General features: G+C 47.9%; 1 protein-coding gene across 1 annotated transcript in view; it reads right to left on the bottom strand.

The window, feature by feature from the left end:
* Window positions 1-15,981, bottom strand: part of LOC136935980 (gamma-aminobutyric acid receptor subunit gamma-3) — a 54,729-nt gene extending 38,748 nt beyond the window's left edge. Inside the window, exons 1-3 of the mRNA XM_067229690.1 lie at window positions 15,929-15,981; window positions 15,040-15,185; window positions 1,218-1,285 (exon numbers count right to left, since the gene is read on the bottom strand). Coding sequence (XP_067085791.1) covers window positions 1,218-1,285; window positions 15,040-15,185; window positions 15,929-15,981 — 267 coding nt within the window. The remainder of the gene's footprint in view (window positions 1-1,217; window positions 1,286-15,039; window positions 15,186-15,928) is intronic.
* Window positions 15,982-19,575: the final 3,594 nt, after the last annotated feature.

The raw sequence follows: 19,575 nt of genomic DNA on the forward strand, positions 1-19,575 counted from the left end.
CAATAAACTGAAATTAATAAGATTGTTCAATTGATTGCTAAATTGGATCAAGTGGGCTGTAGTTGAAACCCTGCTCGATGAAGCTCAATAGGCTCGCGATCACTGTTGATGCTTCTTGAAGCATGCGCTCACAGGAGCCTGCAGATTGCACGAGCACATGCCAATCAACCCCACACAGTGCTGGTAATCACCAGTGCTTGGAATCTCCAGAATTAGACATGGCGTCACCAAGTCAACCTCACCTGGCACTACTCATCATGACCTTGAAACCTCTCACGAATCAGGTTTGGAGCGCATTTCATGCCTCGCTTTACCCTGTTCCTGCGGAATTAAAGGAAGTGGATGAAATGCTCTCTTTAGAAGTTAATTAGCAGATAAGGCCTGCTGGTTCAGATAGTTACCTCATTATTTGGGCTTTGCCTCCTCAGAAAGGCAGAGCTTGCTTCGTCTGTTGAGGCGGCAGAGAGGACCTCTGCTCTCCCACGATCTCAGAGGAAATGTTTCGGTTTTTGTTTGGCTCAGCAGTCTTTTACACTGCACATATCCCTCTCTCCAAACTCAAATCTACCAGCGTTCCCCCTGCCACACACACACACACACACACACAAAGGTCCTAACCCCAATCCCAGCCCCCCGTCCAACAGCCTTCTAAACACGGGCCGTCTTCTTCCTCTGTTCTGGGAAACTCTCAACGCCCTAAAGCCCTTGCATGTCCGTCTCATGGATTCTCTGCTTTCAACTTTGTACTTTTCTATCCACTCCTCTCTCCACTTCCGGTTTGAGCAGGTTTTCCACTTCTTACACTGTTTCTATCCCTCCCTCCCGCACTCCCCTGCTCTCTCTCCCTCCCTCCCACCTTCTATTATCCGCAACTAAGCTCCCCCTTCCCCCCACTCTGATCTCTCACTCTCCCCCTCCCTCCTAGTTATCCTCCTCTCCCTAAGGAACTCGAGATGACTTTTACACCTCCCAGGTCCGCTGTGAGCTGTGACTGAAAGCTACAAATCATCACGCAACAATGGAGGCTTCCGGCTCGGCGGTCAACGTACAAACACTGGTCCACGCCTCCACAGCGGAATCCAAGAGAGAGTTTTAATGTGTGTGTGTGTGTGTGAGAGAGTGCCTGCTTGGGAAAGCTATCCACAAGTGTACAGTCCACACAGCCCTGCTCATACAACATAACATTGGTATTGGCACAACAACATTCATTCACCTACCATGTTGATGGAGGACACCGGTCCGATGCTGTTCACATAAATGTCCACGTCGATGATGGTCGGTTTAACTGCGGAGGAACAGGGGAATCATGGTCAACGTCACATCGAATCACATTTTATTAGCACAGCCTTTTTTACGAGCAATGTCACAGAGGGCTTCACCTACGCCCACCAGACTCCACCTAAACCCGACCTGAATCACGCGCCCTATCGGACGACATGTGCCTGCTTCTCGCTATCAAAGAGCGGCTCGTTAAATACGAGTCCGTGACCCCAGACCAGTTCGCGTGGAACGAGGAAGCCCTCACCCAAGCCTGCGGTCGTATGGAGCGGTGAGAACGACGGCCGCTGCTTCGCGATCAGAGGCACAGGTGGACACGCGACGATACGATCACACGCGGGGCGGATGAGGTGGATGATGAGCACGAGAAGCACAGGTGTAAGAGGTGCCGTCTCACAGCCATAGGCGTAATTCTATGGGGGGACAGGGGGACACGGTCCCCCCAATATTTGATCATACTGTATGATCATGCGGGCAACATCGATGTGACTGCTAGTATGTCTTTTTTTCCAGCTCCGAAAAGATCAAATCCCGGCCGGTCCATTTCCCAAATCCATTCGACTTGCCTTACACTATATGTTAACGAAACCTATTTCTCCTCAAATCCACGTCATGTTTTCCCTATACCTGTACTCTTGTGCACCGTCAATTAGTGAGTTAGGAGCGCGAAATCAGACAGACATTTGCCAAATATTTATGGATGGTAAATATCCAGTATAGAAAGACCCCCAGCTGTCCCCCCCAATGTGTCATTGACTATTTCGCCCTAGCTCACAGCAGTCTCAGAGAGGAGAAAATTAGGCACCGTCAAACTACTGCTACAATACCCTGGAACCATAATACTATCATAATAATAAGCAATACTCAACAGTAATGCTCCTGCTATAATTCTCAGGGACAGTAATACTGCTGCAGACATGTCCAGACTCCGTGAAGCTATCTATAATGAATATTTGACAATGGATTATGTCTGAGGAGCCTCAAGAAAATGTTTTTGTTAAAACGCAATCTGTTTTGCAGAATGGTTCACAGACACCCTGTTCCCATACTCCCTTTAAAAAAGGGAGTACTTTTTATTCACAGTCGTTAGAGACTTATCTGCTTTCCTCCAACTGGGGCTGTTCATCGCACTGCATTTGGAAGAAAACACCAATGTTTTTTCCATATTTATTTTCATGCTACTCAGTAGCCATGGCTCACCTTTCTCGACAGCTCATGCTGGGGTTTTTCCACTGCAAAGCGTATGAAAATTGAAAAGAACACACAATCACAATCTCACATCTGGGATATCTTTCCATATAAAAAAAAAAAAAAAAAAAGATTTCTTACTAGGATCGCACTGTGCCATTGACTCTCTGTTGAACAACTCTCACCTTTCACCGCACGCTGGATCTCTGCCTACCTGAGTGGAGCACCTGCTCTATCTGTCAGAGCTTGTGATTGGGCGCAGTAGCCTAGTGGCTCTGCACCATCTGGACGTGGCCCTTGTAAGCACCAGGCGTCCTTCATCTCATTACCAGAGGTTGGTTCTAATAAGAGTGAGGTCTTACTGCAATCATCGCAATCAAGGGGGGTGCGTCGTGCTAACGTCATCCACTCATCATGTCCGTTAACTGGTTCTGATGTTTACGCTGAATGATAGTCTTGAGCCCACGTCGAAACAATCTAGGAAGCTTTACCTATTTTTTGAGGGGCTTTCGATTGGCAGTGAATGGAAATGGCGTGGGTGTTAAAACTAAAGAAACAATTAAATCAAAACCACAACCTAAACACATCTAAGATACAATGTCTAAGATGCCCCAAGAAGGCAGAGACGACAGCCTGTCATCAAAGCGTCACTCAGTTTTGCCAGCGATGAGGCCTGTTACAGGAAGGACGCTGCGTTACCCTTAGTGGTAATGCAGGACTTCTTTCAAAGTTCTCGCTGAATAGCAGCATTGAAATGCCGGGCCACAATGGTCGCCATGGAAGCCAGAGAGGCCTGCAGGAAGGAGGGTTCGATGCAGCCTTTCAGCCCGCCACTTTCATCTGCAGACTCTGTATGCATCACGAACATTTCAGACAAATTCTGCTGTCCCTTTGAGCTGCGAGACCAAAAGAATCCACGGGCACATTTTGTGCCTGCGCGAAAAAATAAAATCATAACGATGGTACGTCTATGCAGTCGGAAATTGCGAGCGGGAAGGTGTGAGGGCTTCTGGGAAGGTTTTGTGAGGCGTGGCAGCAAGCTCCCCCCCCCCCCCCCCATCCTGACTGGAGCTAGAGGGGTCTCACTGTGTTGAGACCTGATCAGTCTTAAAAAGCAGGTTCCCTCAACCCCCACCCCCTTGCTTGACACTGTCATTAGCCTCGGACTGCGACATGGGGCCGTCAGGGACAGTCAGGCAAACTGACTTCAGACCGACCAGTCCCAGTGAGCCGGTCACCTCACAGCCAGAGGAGGAAGGTGTGGAGGAGACTGACATCTGACATCCTCCTGACATCTGTCTTCTGACCGGGCCACGACCAGTGTCTGAGTTGTAGCGAGGTCTGACAACAGAAGTTGTCTATCATAGCTCTGGGACAATTGTAGCAGGGCAATATTGAAATAAACAAGTTGCGTGCGCTCATTTTAACGAGGTCCGAATCTAAGGGACCTCACACATTGTTACGGCCTGCTGCTGACGTTCACCATGATGACCCAGCTAGCCCAAGAAGAGGGGAAACAACTGCTCGGATTCCACTTAAAACTCCACCCAGATCCACCTGCCGTGTCGCTTCCAGTAAACAGCAGATAGGAAAAGTCCATCTGAAGCAACCGGAAGCGAGAACACAAGCACGTTCCTCAGCACGCTGCCTCATTATAGATAATCTTTATGTAGAAAAGCACAGTCGAGCTAAAACCCGGAGAGCGTCAGCGACGTCGATAGGCCTTAATGTGCTTCCTGTTAATACGGACGCTTGGTGTATGAATCGTTGAGAGGTAGAGAGTTACTGATATAGAGAAAGAGAGATGCAGTGAGCGTATTTGGATGCAGCTCATTTTCGATCAGAGGGGACATAAAAAAAAGTGCTTATCTGGAACATTCCACCCTGTTAGCCGGACTGTAGATGTGCTCACATTAGGTACTTGTAATGAATGGCAATAACCATTTTTTTTTTCCTTTCATATGCTATAATGGAGAAACATTTGCAGTAGTCATAAAATTGACCCTGAACGAGTCCCACGGGGGCGTTCCCGCGAGGGGAGAGAGGTGGATTATGCTGTGGTTACAACATTCACCACATGCCCAAACTTCAAGGCTGAATAGACAAAAACAACTTCGTCCAGGGCCAGGATTCCTCTCACTTTGTCGCTTCCGTTGTTAGGCTGCTTCCACCGATCCCCCCCGATCCCCCCCCCCCCCCGATCCCCCCCCTCCCCCAAATAAAAAACTCAGGACAATTTATGTCCAATTTATGTTGTGTCATCCCACCTCAGGATCACTTACAGACTTTTCACACCTCTCTTCTCGCTCCAGCCAAACCCAGCCCGGAGCTGGGGACGAGGCCTGTGAGCAGCCTGGATCTCCCTGTCCTCGCCCCGGAGCAGGGACAGGGTGAGGCTGGCTAGCTGGCTGGCGTGAGGCAAAATGGAAGAAACTTCTTCTGCTTCTGTTGTGTTGCTCCGTGTGCGTAATGCCGTTTTGATCCGTGTTCAGACTTGGTTCCCCTGGAGATGGCTGGGAGATGGGGCCGGTGGGGCTGGGCCAGGCAGTCTGGCCCCGGGACATTAATCACTAGGTGATGGCAGGCAGGTGGGCAGAGAACGGGCGGGGGGGGGGGGGGGGGGGGGGGGTGTGGAGGGGTCTGCCAGGTGTCCAGGCCTCCAGCCTCTCAGCAAGCCTCTACACAGCTCCAGGGCTTTCTACCCTAGCCTCGACAGTCCACACAGACCTCGTATGACGGCTGTAGCCTTCCTGACTCAGCCTTTAACGTCAGCCTCTAGCCGGCTCTTCAACAGCCTCAAAGACACAGCCTCAAATACTCAGCCTCATAGCCAGCCTCTATCACGCTTTACAGCCCCACAGAATAAAACTCAGCCTCTACCCCAGGTTCTACCTCACCTTCCAGCCTCACAGACCAGAACCCAGCCTCTAACCCAGGGTCTACCTCACTTCCCGGCCTTCCAGACTAAACCCCAGCCTCAAACCTCCCCTGTAACCAGACCCAGTCGTCTATTGTATGTTCCCAGAAGGCCTCACAGGGGTTTCCTCCTCCTCCGCTGTCAAATTATTGAACAACGTGTCATAAACAATTCCTACGCGGGATTTCATGCTCAGCTTCTAACGCAGTTTAAAGCCCCAATCTTTGAAATCTATAACGCAGGCGTCTTGACATGGGACGGCAGAAATAAACAACTCACGCCAGCGTGGCAAAGTGCTCCTCCATCATGGCGCATTACCGGCCCATAGAGGTTTCACGTCTCGGCCAATTAAATCGGGAGCAATAGTATCCCCCCCCCATCTGCTAGTCCTGGTGCCGGGTAAAACAAATGGCATTCTGGGAGATTTAGTACACAAGTCCCTCTGATGCTTCTACACACAGACATCACAGCGCATACTTGTGTAGAACTACAGCGATGAACAAAACATGCAATTTTCTTTGTGCCTGCGCTTGTCAACAAAAAGATCAAAGCCATCGCCTGTAAACTGGAATAATTATATGAAGCAGCTAAACTGGAATTCTTATATGAAGCAGCTAAACTGGAATTCTTATATGAAGCAGCTAAACTGGAATTCTTATGTGAAGCAGCTAAACTGGAATTCTTATATGAAGCAGCTAAACTGGAAGGCCAAAGCTAACGTTTCCTCCCCTCGGTAACACACACAGTGGTGCCACTGGCCTTTGGGATTCATTGTTGTGATTTGTATTGTTGTGATTTGTATTCTGTTTATCAGTGTGCAGAGCCAGCAGCTGCAGTTTATTTCTTGTGTGTCAGGTCACCTCCGGAGGGCTTGCTGCAGGAGGGGTTTGACTCACACACGCGTCGTAACAAGAAACTAATTATAAAACAAACCCACCCTGCTGGCCGACCCTGACCACTGCTCCTCTCTGCTCCCTCCTCAGCTCTCACCTCTCCTCCCTTCCCCTCCATCAACCTTGGTTCCCCTCCCCTCTCCTCCCCTTCACCAACCTCAGTTCCCCTTCCCTCAGAGGGAACGTCACATCAACATTCCGTGGTCAGACACGATGGGAACGCTAATTAATTCAGCATCAGCGGACCAATAATGACCACGACGCATCTTATAAACATCCATTAAAAGCCCCTCCAAACGCAGGCCTGTCGACCGGAGGGTAATGAGGGGGTCGTCCGCTCGCCCCCGTAAAGCGCTTCGACAGAGTCGTCGGAGGGAGGTGGAGGACAAACTGTTCAAAGCGCGGCGCAAACCCGACAGGGGTCAGAGAGACGCGCTCCCCATCACGGGCTTGATGCTGTCGGCCCCCACGTGCCCTGGAAGGCCCTGCCTGCGGCTCCAGACTGGTGTCATCATCCAGTGGTTAGGAGAGAAGAGGGGAGGAGACAGGAGAAGGAGGGAGGAGGGACTGGGAGAGGAGAAGAGGAGCTATAGGAGGGTAAATGAGGGAAGATGAAGGGTAAACTGACAGGAGGGACAGAGGTGAGGAGAGACAGAACCTCTGTGGTACCGGAGGACGCTACCAGGGTTCTCTTACAGACGCCCCAGAGCGACGTGACGAGGCCCTGACTCAGCTACCTGTCGCTGTCAGGGCCCCAGGACGGCAGGGCATCCTGGAAGCCTCATCCCTCTCCTGGCCTCATCCCTCTCCTGGCCTCATCCCTCTCCTGGCCTCATCCCTCTCCTGGCCTCATCCCTCTCCTGGCCTCATCCCTCTCCCAGCAGTCCTCACTGCTGAACTGAGGGATTTAAAAAAGGCACAGAGAGGGCTCTCTATCTCCAGACACATTTACATTTAGCCATTTAGCAGACGCTCTTATCCAGAGCGACTTACAGTAAGTACAGGGACATTCCCCTGAGGCAAGTAGGGTGAAGTGCCTTGCCCAAGGACACAACGTCAGTTGTCATGACCGGGAATCAAACTGGCAACCTTCGGATTACTAGCCCGACTCCCTCACCGCTCAGCCACCTGACTCCAAGGACATCTTCATTGATTCCACGGTGCCCACTCCCTGGTTCGTGGCTCCTTCTGGATCCCACACTGGCTGTTTTGCACCCATTTAAAACAGTACAAACGGCCTCTGTCTTCAGGCCATCTCTAAGGGAGTGTCAACTGACATGGGTATTCCTAAAATATGCAGCAGAACAGATCGCTCCTCTGCCCCTGGCTAGGACATGGGTGAGCACTTGGATTTGGCCCCCGGGTGCAGTCGATGTGGCAGAACACTGCTCTTGGCTGCCGTTGGAGAAAGGACAGCAGGATGGGATGAGTGCAAGGCAAGAATTCCTTCAGCGGACACATCTTTTTTCACTTTTTATCGTTACGAAATCTTATGTTCGGAATGTGAACATTTTGCACAATAATTTAAGATTAACCAACCGGATTATTCACTCTTGAAATTCAGTTGGGTCTCCCGATTTAGCGGGACTCCCCCAACAAAAACAACACATTATTTGGGGGTATCCTGATAGACTTACTGAGGGTCCAGGACCACCATCATCACTCGTTTACAACCATGTTTAAAAATATTCTTCTCACAAATGTCCTGCGAAGAGAAGATCCACAGCTGATGTTAGAATAGCGCTTCTTCCAAGACGGACTTGAGTCCGAGAAACATCTGACTCCCAAAAAACAGAGCGACAGGGTTTTCGCACGGCTCTGGGGGCGCGTGGGATCGGGATCCCCCACGGCCGAACGGCATCCCATCCGTGACGCATCCGCCATCGCCCTGTCAGCATGCGTGCGTCGGCGAGGCGAGGACGCGACTGGCATGAGACGCCTCTTCCATTAGGGTGGGCCGCGCCGATGATAAACAGGCCGCTAGATCATCTCTATCTGGGTCTGTGGCGAGGCCGGGCCTTGATAAACGAGACCCCATTAGCTCCTAGAGAGGAGCAAGGGGGGGACGACGATGACGAGAGTCTGACTCGTTGGTGTGGTTGTCTCGTACACAGACAGCCATATGGTGATGCGGAGCGTGTGGCCGAGGGGCGAATCTTTCCCTTATTCGTATGGAGCTAATTAGCCGTGTCCTTGTCACATTCGCTCGTCATCTCCCGAGACTGATCCTGAACTGGAGCAGAAACATATCAAGATGATTTTTGTGGGGGGGCTTGTTTTTTGCTTTCTTTTTAACTTCTTTATTTTTTTTGGGGGGGGGGGAGGGCGGGATAACTACACTGACCCAACAGATCTCCGGTCAACCTCATCAGTGGATGAGATGCACAGGGGTGTGGTGGAGGATGGCTGTGGAACGTCTGATACCAGCTACAGCGCGTGGGGGGGGGGGGGGGGGGGGGCTGAGACACATGCGCTTCATTTGTGTCAGCCAGCTGAAACAGAGAGCAGAAAACAGCAGGTCTGATTCAGACAACAGAGACCACAGAGGCACTCTCCGCAGCCGCTCATTTCCCCCGAGTCTGCGCCGCGCTGAGCAGGCTCTAAATCGGTCTGTTTTCCAAGGATTTAAAGCTTCGATTCGGTTCGACCTCAAACAGGCTTGATCACGATCAATCCGCCTGGCCTGAGTGTTATCCTTTGTGGGCTTAGAACTTCCCACTGCTTTTCGCCCAGCACCTCTTTAAGTCTGACGAAATCCTCCTTGTTTGACTTCTGATAATTCCCTGTAACCAATTACTTGGGAGGCACAAGGTGAGGAGTAGAGTGCTGCCCACAGCACAGACTTCACACCTTTGGCAAGCAGTCAGACCTGCTTTAGGAGACCTCACCCACACACTTTCACTGTGGAGGAGAAAGAGTCTCCCCTGTTCCTCCCTAGTGTCTTCTAACACTGTAGCAGAGCACAGGGATTAATGCCACCGTGTCTCCCTTTCTCCCTTTCCCTCCATACACTCCTCACTCATCCTCTCTCTCTCTCATCTCCATTATATGTCTCCCCTCCCCTCGCTCTCCTCACTGTATAGGCTCATTACTGCATAAAATGCCAGGGGTTGTGAAATATTCAAAAAGAAGAACAGACCTCCTCCTCCTGGCTGGCTGTGCCAAGCCTATCATATGTCAGACTTGGAGAGAGAGGAGGAGAGGGAGGGGAAAGGAGAGAGGGGAGGGAGGGAGAGATGGGAGGAAGAGAGGGAGGGGAAAGGAGAGAGGAGAGGAAGGGAGAGATGGGAGGAGGAGAGGGAGGGGAAAGGAGGAGAAGGGGAGGCAGGGGATGGGAGGAGAGGAGGGAGGGGAAAGGAGAGAGGGGAGGGAGGGAGAGATGGGAGGAGGAGAGGGAGGGGAAAGGAGGAGAAGGGGAGGCAGGGGATGGGTGGAGAGGAGGGAGGGGAAAGGAGAGAGGGGAGGGAGGGAGAGATGGGAGGAGAGGAGGGAGGGGAAAGGAGAGAGGGGAGGGAGAGATGGGAGGAGAGGAATGAGGGGAAAGGAGAGAGGGGAGGCAGGAAGGGGAGAAGAGGAGGGGAGGGAGGGGAGGACAGGGGCGGGGGTAGGGAGGGGAAGAGAGGAGAGAGGGAAGGGCAGGAGAGTTAAGGGAAAAGGAGAGAGGATGGAGGGGACCAGACAGATGGAGGAAGGAGGGAGAGGGGGAGGGGAAGATGAGAAAAGGGGAAGAAGGAAGGAGAGGTGAGGTGACACTTGGGCCAGGTGGTAGAGAGGACTCTCGCAGGTTTCTCCGAGGAGTTGAGCTACGAGTCTCACGTTCTGTCATTGGGACATTAAAATGAGCGGACGACCGTCCTGGTGACGGGCCTGTGTGTCCTTAACAAGGCTTGAGAGTCCAATACACAAACCCCGCATGGGCGAAAGGTGTCTGAAAATGTACTTTAAGCCCTCGCTTTGTGGCTGCTGTGAGCTCAGGGCGAGTGAGAAGTAAAGCGGAGATGTGTCTGAGGCGAAGGTGCAAAAAGGGGTTGTTCGATAGGTCGAAGCAATCAGTAACAGACTTCGACCTGCTGGCGGAGGAGTCTGAGAGAGACAGAGAGAGATGCATTAGCTGAGCCAGAAAAACGGTCCGTGGGGTTCAAGTTGCTGTTGCTCTCATTATGGAGGGGCAAGCACGAACAGACCTATGCTTCCCAATTTGCGATATGGTCATTACCGTATCATTTGGGTCTTATTGTGCCTGTAGGAATAAACATGCATCTATCATCGCTAACCATCAGCCATGATCGTGAATCCACTCAATTTCAGCCTTACGTAGTGTGATCTCTCATGTCAGTCAACACGGGATACAATAAGGATTTGTTGCAATCATCATCAGATACCACAAAGACTGTGGCTCGAGATATCGCAAAAACTGCAGCTTCAGAAGGGTTTTATTTTCTTGTATTATTGTTTTATTGATTTTATGTAAAGCACCTTGAGCTGCAATTCTTGTATGAAATGTGCTATATATATAGTCTTATTATTATTATTATTAATGTGTTTTATAAATAAAGTCTATTATTATTATCAGTCAACAATAAAAACTGTTCTTAGAAAAGAAAAAAAAGGTCAAGTTATTCATATATTTATTTTTTTACATTTTCACTCACGAAAAACTTTGCTGATGTACAGTCTCTGAGAGAGTCTGCAGTTACCTCGTATGTGGAGAGCCATAACATTAAATGGAAACCTCAGCAGTGTGTGGGGTAGTGCAATGCAGTAAAACTCATTAAATAAACATAAACACTAGAGATAGGGAGTTTCACCAAAGTATATTACTGTACATGCAGTATTCATTGAAGCAATGTGCACCATTTCTGCCTGGCTCTCATGTGATTTCTGAATCAATACCACACCTCCCTGCCTCACATTTGATTGGTAAAAGCAACAGACTGTTCTGCCATGGAGACCCTTGTTCTATGTGAGGTTAACACACTCACAGTAGGCGCTCTCCCCTCTGTCAGAGATGAACAGGCTTGAATACACCCTGACAGGCGATAGGGAGAGGAAAAATGAGACAGAGATAGAGAGACGGAGAGGGAACCTATTTAATGTGCCTGGAATGGGGTGGAGGGCTGGAGTATTTCCCCTCCCTCCCTCCCTCCCTCATGCTGTACATACACACACACAGAACAAACCCACAAACCCTAAAGATGTGCATTTCCTCCCTCTTTCTCTCATACCCTCCCTCTCCTCTACTCTTCCTCCTTTCTCTACCTCCACTCTCATATCCCAGGTTAGAGGCATGGCAGAGGCCATAGCGAGCAGTCGTCCAGACAGACAGACAGAGAGAGAGAGAGAGAGAGAGTCCACCTACTAGCCAATCAGAGAACAGTGTCACCCCCTCCACTCAGACCTCCGGCCTACAGATCCACTCCGACACCCCAGACTCCCCCATGTCACTCGCCTGGCGCAGCCCTTCGCTTGAGGCAAACTGGGACTGATTCCTGGTGTCCGCTTCTTAAATTCCAATGCGTCCGGTGTCACAGGCGGTTAGCTTGTCCGGCTCAGGTTTCTCCCGAGTCCTCCCGCCGTCCGGGTAACGATGCCATCTCGTCGGCATGCGTGGCACGTAGCAGAGCCGGGGAGGCTGACCTAGATGGGAGGGTTGGAGGGTTCCCCCCCCCCCCCCCCGTCAGCCCCGACGGAAGCTGACACAATCGGGACACAATGACAACGGCGTCACGGCAACCGAAGGTGTCACCGACATAAGTCGAGTCACTGTAAGCGAGGAGCCACTGTCTGTCTCCTGTCGTGGCCCCCCCCCACCCCCCAGAGACAAAGCCTGCCTGCCCGTCCACCTCACCTGGGGTGAGGTGGCCCCCTAATCTCCACCACCCTACATCTCCAGGTCTTGGTTGGAGACGAAGCATTTAGCGCCATTCAAATAATTATGTTCCCAGGGAAAATGAGGTCACAGCGGTGATTCCCCCTCCTCAGACTCAAATTTGCCGTCAGTTCAACAGCTCACATTTGGCGAGCCACTTTCTTTTTAGAACGGCAGCCGGAGTTTCTGGAGGATTGAGCTCTTCTTCATCTGTATCTGCAAGGTCATCCTCTGTAGGTGTCTCCTGGCGGAGGAACAAGGAGGGCCAGTTTGTTCTTAGCCAACTGTAATATCCGTTTGCTGACTCGTTTTGATTTGACAAGAGAGCAGTCCATCATGTGACTACATTCATGTCATTCTTAATTCTCCAAACCTCCATGAAAATATTCAGTTCAATCCTGGACAGGCGTTACACCGAAACCCGTTTTTAAAATCTAAAATGGAGTCTGTTGTATTGTTTCAGACCCCATTTTGTTCTGTGGATTGTAATTGATCCAAGCTATACAAATTTGATGTGCGCTGCGTTTTCGATTGAGGAGATCTTCGTTTGGGCAGGCACCTCTATCAGATCAGTGTTGACTGGAAGTACACTTACACAACCATCCCCGCACAAAGAAACCACAGCAGAAAGTCTTAAGTGCTGCAGCCTAACACATTGCAACACGGCATACCTCAATGTCTTTACGTGAAGAACTGGTAAGAGAGAGGCCAGGTAATTGCAGCGCACGGCTCAGCAGTGGAACTCTAAGCCATAATGAGGGGAATTATAGCAGCCGATTACCACTGACAAAACAGGACAGTGCTAATATCGCGGGTCCAATTTGCCAAGCTGGCTCGCAGTCATTTCCACACAGGTGATCTCTCTATATTTCAGCATCGCAAAGCCATTATGGGTTAGTAGTCGGAGGCCATGGAACGCTTTCCAGAAGTCAAGTTCATTAAATGCCTGAGAGAATATGGTTCAGATGCAGCATCTCAGACGAGGGACAAAGACCACAAGCAAATGTCTGGCTAACCGAGGCTCCTAACCGCAGGGCTGTAGATTCAAATCGAGTCTAATTGGTTGCTTCCCATCTGTTTTCTTCTTCGAAATAACTCTGGTCTCTTGTTTAGCCGTTTGTCTCAAGGACAGGGCGCTGACTGGGGGCCGAACAACCAGGAGAAAAACAGACGTGAGATTTACACCGTACTATAGATGCTTCATCAATGTACCTACTGCAATGTGAAAGAAAGAAAGAAAGAAAGAAAGAAAGAAAGAGAGAGAGAGAGAGAGAGAGAGAGAGAGAGAGAGAGAGAGAGTGTGTGTGTGTGTGTGTGTGTGTGTGTGTGTGTGAGTGAGTGAGTGAGCAACAGAGATTGGAAAAATATACAAGGTTAGCAAGAGAGAGAGAGAAAAAGAGAGTGGTAAAAAGAAAGAGAGTGAGAGAAAGAATGTGAAACAGTCCTGTAAGTAGCTTATGGAAAAGGTCACAATGTTTATTATCCCAGTATGAGGCACTGGGCGACCACAACCATCCATTCCTAGACACTGAGCAGCTCTGTATTGGAGCGGTCTCTGGGATTTCATAGGTTTAATGGAGGAAGGAAGGCTCAAAGTGCAGTACGTCCAGCAATGCTCACAGCAAGACACTTCAGCAACATGACGTCAACACAAGTCGTCAATATAAGTCATTGAAAATATCCGAATTATCCGCATAAAAATAGGAAATATATTGATAATATATCCAGGGAGAGTACACAATAGATGTACAGTGTCAATGCCATGCCATGCCATTATGTTGACACATACAGTAAACCAATATGTCAACAGTCTTTGAATATGAATGGCCATGAGGGAGCCATGAGATAAAAATCACAAACCAGCTCTCCATCTCAAAGCCAATCATCGACTGTGGGACTGCAGGAAGCCGAGAGCAGACTACTTCCTGCTGGGAGAGAGAGAGAGCTGCATGCGTGAACTCTCTCTACGTGAGAAGCCTGGAGCCTCACACCCGCGCCCAGCTAAGACCTGCTCACAGAACACAACAGGGCGACACACATCTGGAACCTTTGCTGAAAGACCTGAAAAGGATTTTGACTCGTAGCCGAGGAATGCTGGAAGGCCAAAACAATCACAGAAGCAACTGGGGACAAGGCTGGCAATCAATATCACTTTCTGTCTGTTACATGGTTACTCTAGGATGCTAACTCTGTCTCCTGCCAATGGGCTGGACAACCTGTGGGTGGGACATGTGTTTGTCTTGTATAATTTAACAAGAGTAGGTCCACAGATGTCTAAATAGGGGAGGTGGGGTGAGGGCCTGGGGCTGCAGGGATGGGGGAGGGGGGGGGGGGGTAAAACACCTGTTTAGCACTAGTCAAATGGCTTTAGTTACATGCTAGCAGCATCCAGCAAAACCATTAAAGTAGTCCAATTCTTAATTTAAAAAAATGACATAATGCAAAATCAATTTCTTGTAGATCCCCAGATAAATTGGTATTTTGTGAATGCCAGTCTAATTACAGCATTTTCAATTCCCAACCACTGCCACATTGTCAACGAGCTGTACTGTAATTTGAACGGATATGTTCTCATTGAAATCTCACGACTAGTAATATAATTTACTCCTTCCGAGACGGCTTAATTAGCTGTACCCGAGTAAACTGCACACACACACAAAGGCGCACGCAAACACACACACACACACACCTGCGTGTACAAAAGTCAAATAAACACTAACAGTTTTCGATTATATGTTCCCCGATAATATTAATATTATTATGACTTTTTGCATTAGTGAGGTGAGTGGTGGGAATCGTATAACAAGCTGTCCCCTTCCTTTAATGGATATGGAATCATACACAGCACGTCAGCATGAGAAGACTGGAGCGCACCTTGTAAGAAAGAGACCTACCTCCAATATCTGGCCGTAGTTTCTTGTCATATTCCTTCAGTAAGTTGTTCAGAATTTGCGTTGCGTCGTTTTCTTGGGTTTTGGGGGCCAACATTTGGTTCACAGTAACATCCTCGTATTCTTCGTCGTATTCGGTTGTTTCAGAACTGCGATAAGAGTAGTTTTTTTTTAGAAAGCTGCACAATCGTTGTGATTTAACCATCATCACATGCATGAGCAATTGGTGTACACAGTCCCATATTAACACTTCACAACATAAACAGCTGGGATGTGAGAAAATAATATGGTATAATAGTGTTTCAAATCCCCATTGGCCTCTCAATGGATAAGCATATTAACTATAAGAGTCTATTAGAGTCTACAGAGTTTATGGAAAATACACGTTTATAGGCATATGACTAAATTTAGGAGGACCATAAGCTATAACATTTGAAGGCTGAAGAATAGAACTAGCTGAGTGTTAGTGAACTGTGTGTTATGGGCCCTTTCAGACAACAGTCTGAAACAGACATTGCTTGCCATAAATCATAGCTTTGCCAACACGTAAAATGTATCACCTTAAAAAATAATACGCATCCGATAAATCTTAACACTTACAAAAGACCCGTAAATAGATAAATGGGCTCAGATGTTTATGTAAAATAATATGACAGATAATGTTCTAATCATATTACCCCAATAACAAGTCTTAAGAATCGTTGTATTGTTAAGTTTAAGGAGCAGTGTAAGCTATAAGCTAAATAAAGGAAGAGAATAACTCATGTTTGGAATTTTGGAACAAATTTAAACAAGGTAGGTACCATTTACAGGTATATGAATTAATTAATGACTGCATCTGCCCTCACGCAGCACTACAAGCACATAATTAAAACAAAGATGCCCCACTTACCATGCATTTAACACTGAAAGAAGTAAAAGATACGCCAGTAATTTGGGTGACATCTTTCACAAGAGATGACTACGAGTTGAATGTGGCACAGAAAACTGCCTGCGCGTGCTGCAAGCTGCAGTGTGAAGCGCGACAATCCTCTCGTCCACCAGTGTGTATTAGAAGCGAAGGAAAACGAGTCAATTATAATCCACCGTGAAAACCACCACTGCCCAAGACAAATGCCGGCGTTTCCAAATTACTTTCACGTGGACAGTTTAATGATTCAAATAATATACCTGCTCCTCTCACTTCTTTTGGTGGCATTTGGTATCTTCGATTGCAAACACAGATGCACTGGCATACACTGGCTACGCAGGTGCGCAAGAATAGCCTACGTGACTTAAAAAAACTAAATTCTTCAGATAAGACCGTCTCCGGGCTGCAGATTGTCATAAGTCGTCACACTCTGGGTGAACGCTTTGCCTTCAAGTCTCTGAAACTTGCAAACATTCGGGGAGACTCTCGAATAGCCTACAAGCGTAGACTACACAGTATTTTGACGGTTGCGTGTTTAGTTTTTGATGTCTTGTTAGTTGTGTGTACTGCTGTGCGTGCGCAACCTCATGCCATTCATAACTTTCAGAACGGTTTCCTGCAGTCACGCGAAACGCTGCCCATTATTGAAACCGACGAATATTAACGTGTGCGTGCTTGTAAGCGCGTGCGTGTTTTTGTTTGTTTGTTTAGGGAGGCGGGGGGTGGCGTCCACCTATAAAAAGCAGCAATATATGAAATTCTCATCTCATGGGTTGTCTGTACGGGGTTTTCTTCATATATTTTTTTTAATAACCTGTGTTGGGTTTTGACTAAACAGTTATTCTAGCCTACTACATCACCCTCACTCACACCCTCACACCTGTATCCATAATCTATTATTGCTATTATAAAAGTACACATGTGAAGGACACGCTCTCTCCAACGTATTACCGTAATGCTGCATGCGCCAGAATGCAGCACAGACTGCTCTGCACCCATGCACGCGCTTTCCATCCCATCAATAAAACAATTGGCAATTGTCATACAAACTTTTGGCGTGAGGTCCAGTGTGTGATTAGAAGTCTAACGTCATAGACCTCTCCTTTCACCCTCACCCCTGCCTCCCCCATCCTCGGCCCCCACTAAGTTGTTTAGCAGCGTAGTGTGCGAAAGAACAGTTTTAAGCATATAGACCTATTATGAAGATGTAGACAACCACGCGCATCGTCCTCCCCTACCGCCCACTTCTCTGCTGCGTAGCACAGCATCCTCTAGTGGCCAATACGGGAAGTGCAGCCAGTGGATGTGTGGTGCCTCGCCCTCAGTTTAATTGATGATAAAGTGATAATGTCGGGGATTTCAGGCACTCTCTTTTGGGCAAACTACATAATTAACTTAATTCGGCTCGGCTGGACTCTTTAATTGACAGTCTAACTGTTCACAGCTATAGCCTCAGGAAGTTCTTCAAAACGTAATGAAGTTAAGATGAGTTCATTCAGCGTACGAAGCACAAAACTATAAACGCATAATCAACTAACGAAGATAGACAGCTGACAAAAACTACTTATGAGCAATTGTAATGTTTTCAGTTCGAAGTCAACTATAAAGACTGCATCCCGTTAAGGCGCAATTCACCCTCAATCTGTCTGCGACGTGGAATGGAGATCTGTCTTCTCCGCAAGCAAAGTCTCCTTTCGTAGGCCAGGCCCACCGTCTCACAGGCTACAGAGCAGTCCTGTGATTGCTGCCATTTGGTGCCATCAGTGGCAGCTTATACGGGCATGGAGAATGGTCATGCTGGAACTTAAGTGGAGCTAAATCCTTGAAAAACAGATGTGAGCCAGATGTTGCTGCCACGGCGGAGCAAGAGGAAGGATCCAGCGGCCGCGCCACAGTGGAAATTGCGTGCCTACGCGTGCATGGACTGTGCGTGTTTGTAATCAAAGCATTAATCAGAACGGGCGCGAGGCCCACAACAGTCCTCCAGCGGTAGCAACCTCCTGCGGATCCACTAGGCAACAACTTCTCTCCGAGCATCAATGTAGTCCAGCCGGGAAGCAGCGGAGACAATTCGCTTCCCATCCCACACAACCATAGAAAGACAAGAAAAAGCAAAAGAACTGAATGTATTTCCAGTGACGGCAGTGAAAAACAACTCTTCTTGGCTTGGTTTGTTGTTGTTATTGTTCCTGTATCCTAGCTGAAAGGGGTGATAGATGGCCAGGGGGTTCATCCGTGTTCTATTAACCTTGTTGATCGTGATGTGAGCTCATCAACGTTTGCACATGATTAAACGATAAACAGAGGAAACATCCACACACTTGAAAAATCTATCAATGTAGTTGTGGTATGAGCATCGCACTCATTCAAAGATAGCACAACATCTGAGATATCTCCATAACTTTCACAGGAAGCCACCATGTCATAAATCAATAATGCAAGATATAGGTCGAAAGACATATCAGGCATGTATTTATTGCTTCAGACATAATTGGCATTTTGCTTTAAAGGACAGCTGTACATAAATTCATTGAAACATCATCTTACATTTGAGGTGCTTTTTTACTTTGTAAAAGACTGGCCAGTGCTGTAAAGACAATGCTGTCATATGGCAAGAAATATGAACCTCTCTACACAGTTATTAATCCTTCCTGTTCCATACCCTGATCTCTACTCATCACATTTGGGTTAGCTGGATGGAAACTGTCTGTGATGTTCCACTCTCTGAGACTTGATATACAACAATTAGCCCTAAAGTAGTGCTTGCACAACTTCGCCATAAGAAGCTTGTGTAGTGGGCCACAGTTCATGTAAAAAGCAGCACTCAACGTCATGCTCTCGTTGACCTTTGAAAGCGCGTTCATGATGTGTTGTCACCGCGTATAATAAAGGTTTCTAGAATTGTCTATTCAATGCTATTTCAATCATACTTTTTTCCCCTTTTTTTCAAATTAAAGGTTTTGATTTTAAAAGTTGGTTAAAATGGTGCAGCCTGGTAATTGGTGGGCTTGACTGCCAAACATTTCCTTTTTTCACAGCCAAAGCAATACTTAGTCTCTGAACTAGCTACTGTATGGTGACTAACCTTACATCTGTGAGGAAAAATATTTTTTCAGTCAAAAAAGCATCAAAAGGTTTCTTAATTAAGGGTTGCAAGTATCATCAAAGCACGCAGGAACAAAACAAATTGAGGACCAAGAAGTCTAAAAGAGCTTAAATACAGTATGAAAAAAGCATCCTTTCCCATCAAAACAGCAAAATGTTAAGCTATTTAGGTAATCTTTATATATTCGGTCTTCTTAGCACTAGTCTAAATGTGGCTGTACTTGCATGTAGCATAACATCGAAGCTAACCTTGGCAGGGTTTCCCAGATTCGTTAAGAAGCTCTTAACACTAAGAGCTTCTTAGGAACGTTCTAAGAACGCTCTAGAACGCTCTTAGAACGCTCCTAAGAAGCTCATAGCGTTAAGAGCTTCTTAACGAATCTGGGAAACCCGGCCCTTATCGGTTTCATGGAGTCTTCTAGAAGCAGGGGCATATACAACTTTAGCTGCAACTAAACATTATGAGTTTCGAGAACAGAAGCTGCCACGAGAGCCTAATGTCCATTTGTCCAGTCATCCTTCGT

Source organism: Osmerus mordax, chromosome 26 (genome assembly GCF_038355195.1).
Source record: "Osmerus mordax isolate fOsmMor3 chromosome 26, fOsmMor3.pri, whole genome shotgun sequence".
NCBI lineage: Eukaryota > Metazoa > Chordata > Actinopteri > Osmeriformes > Osmeridae > Osmerus > Osmerus mordax.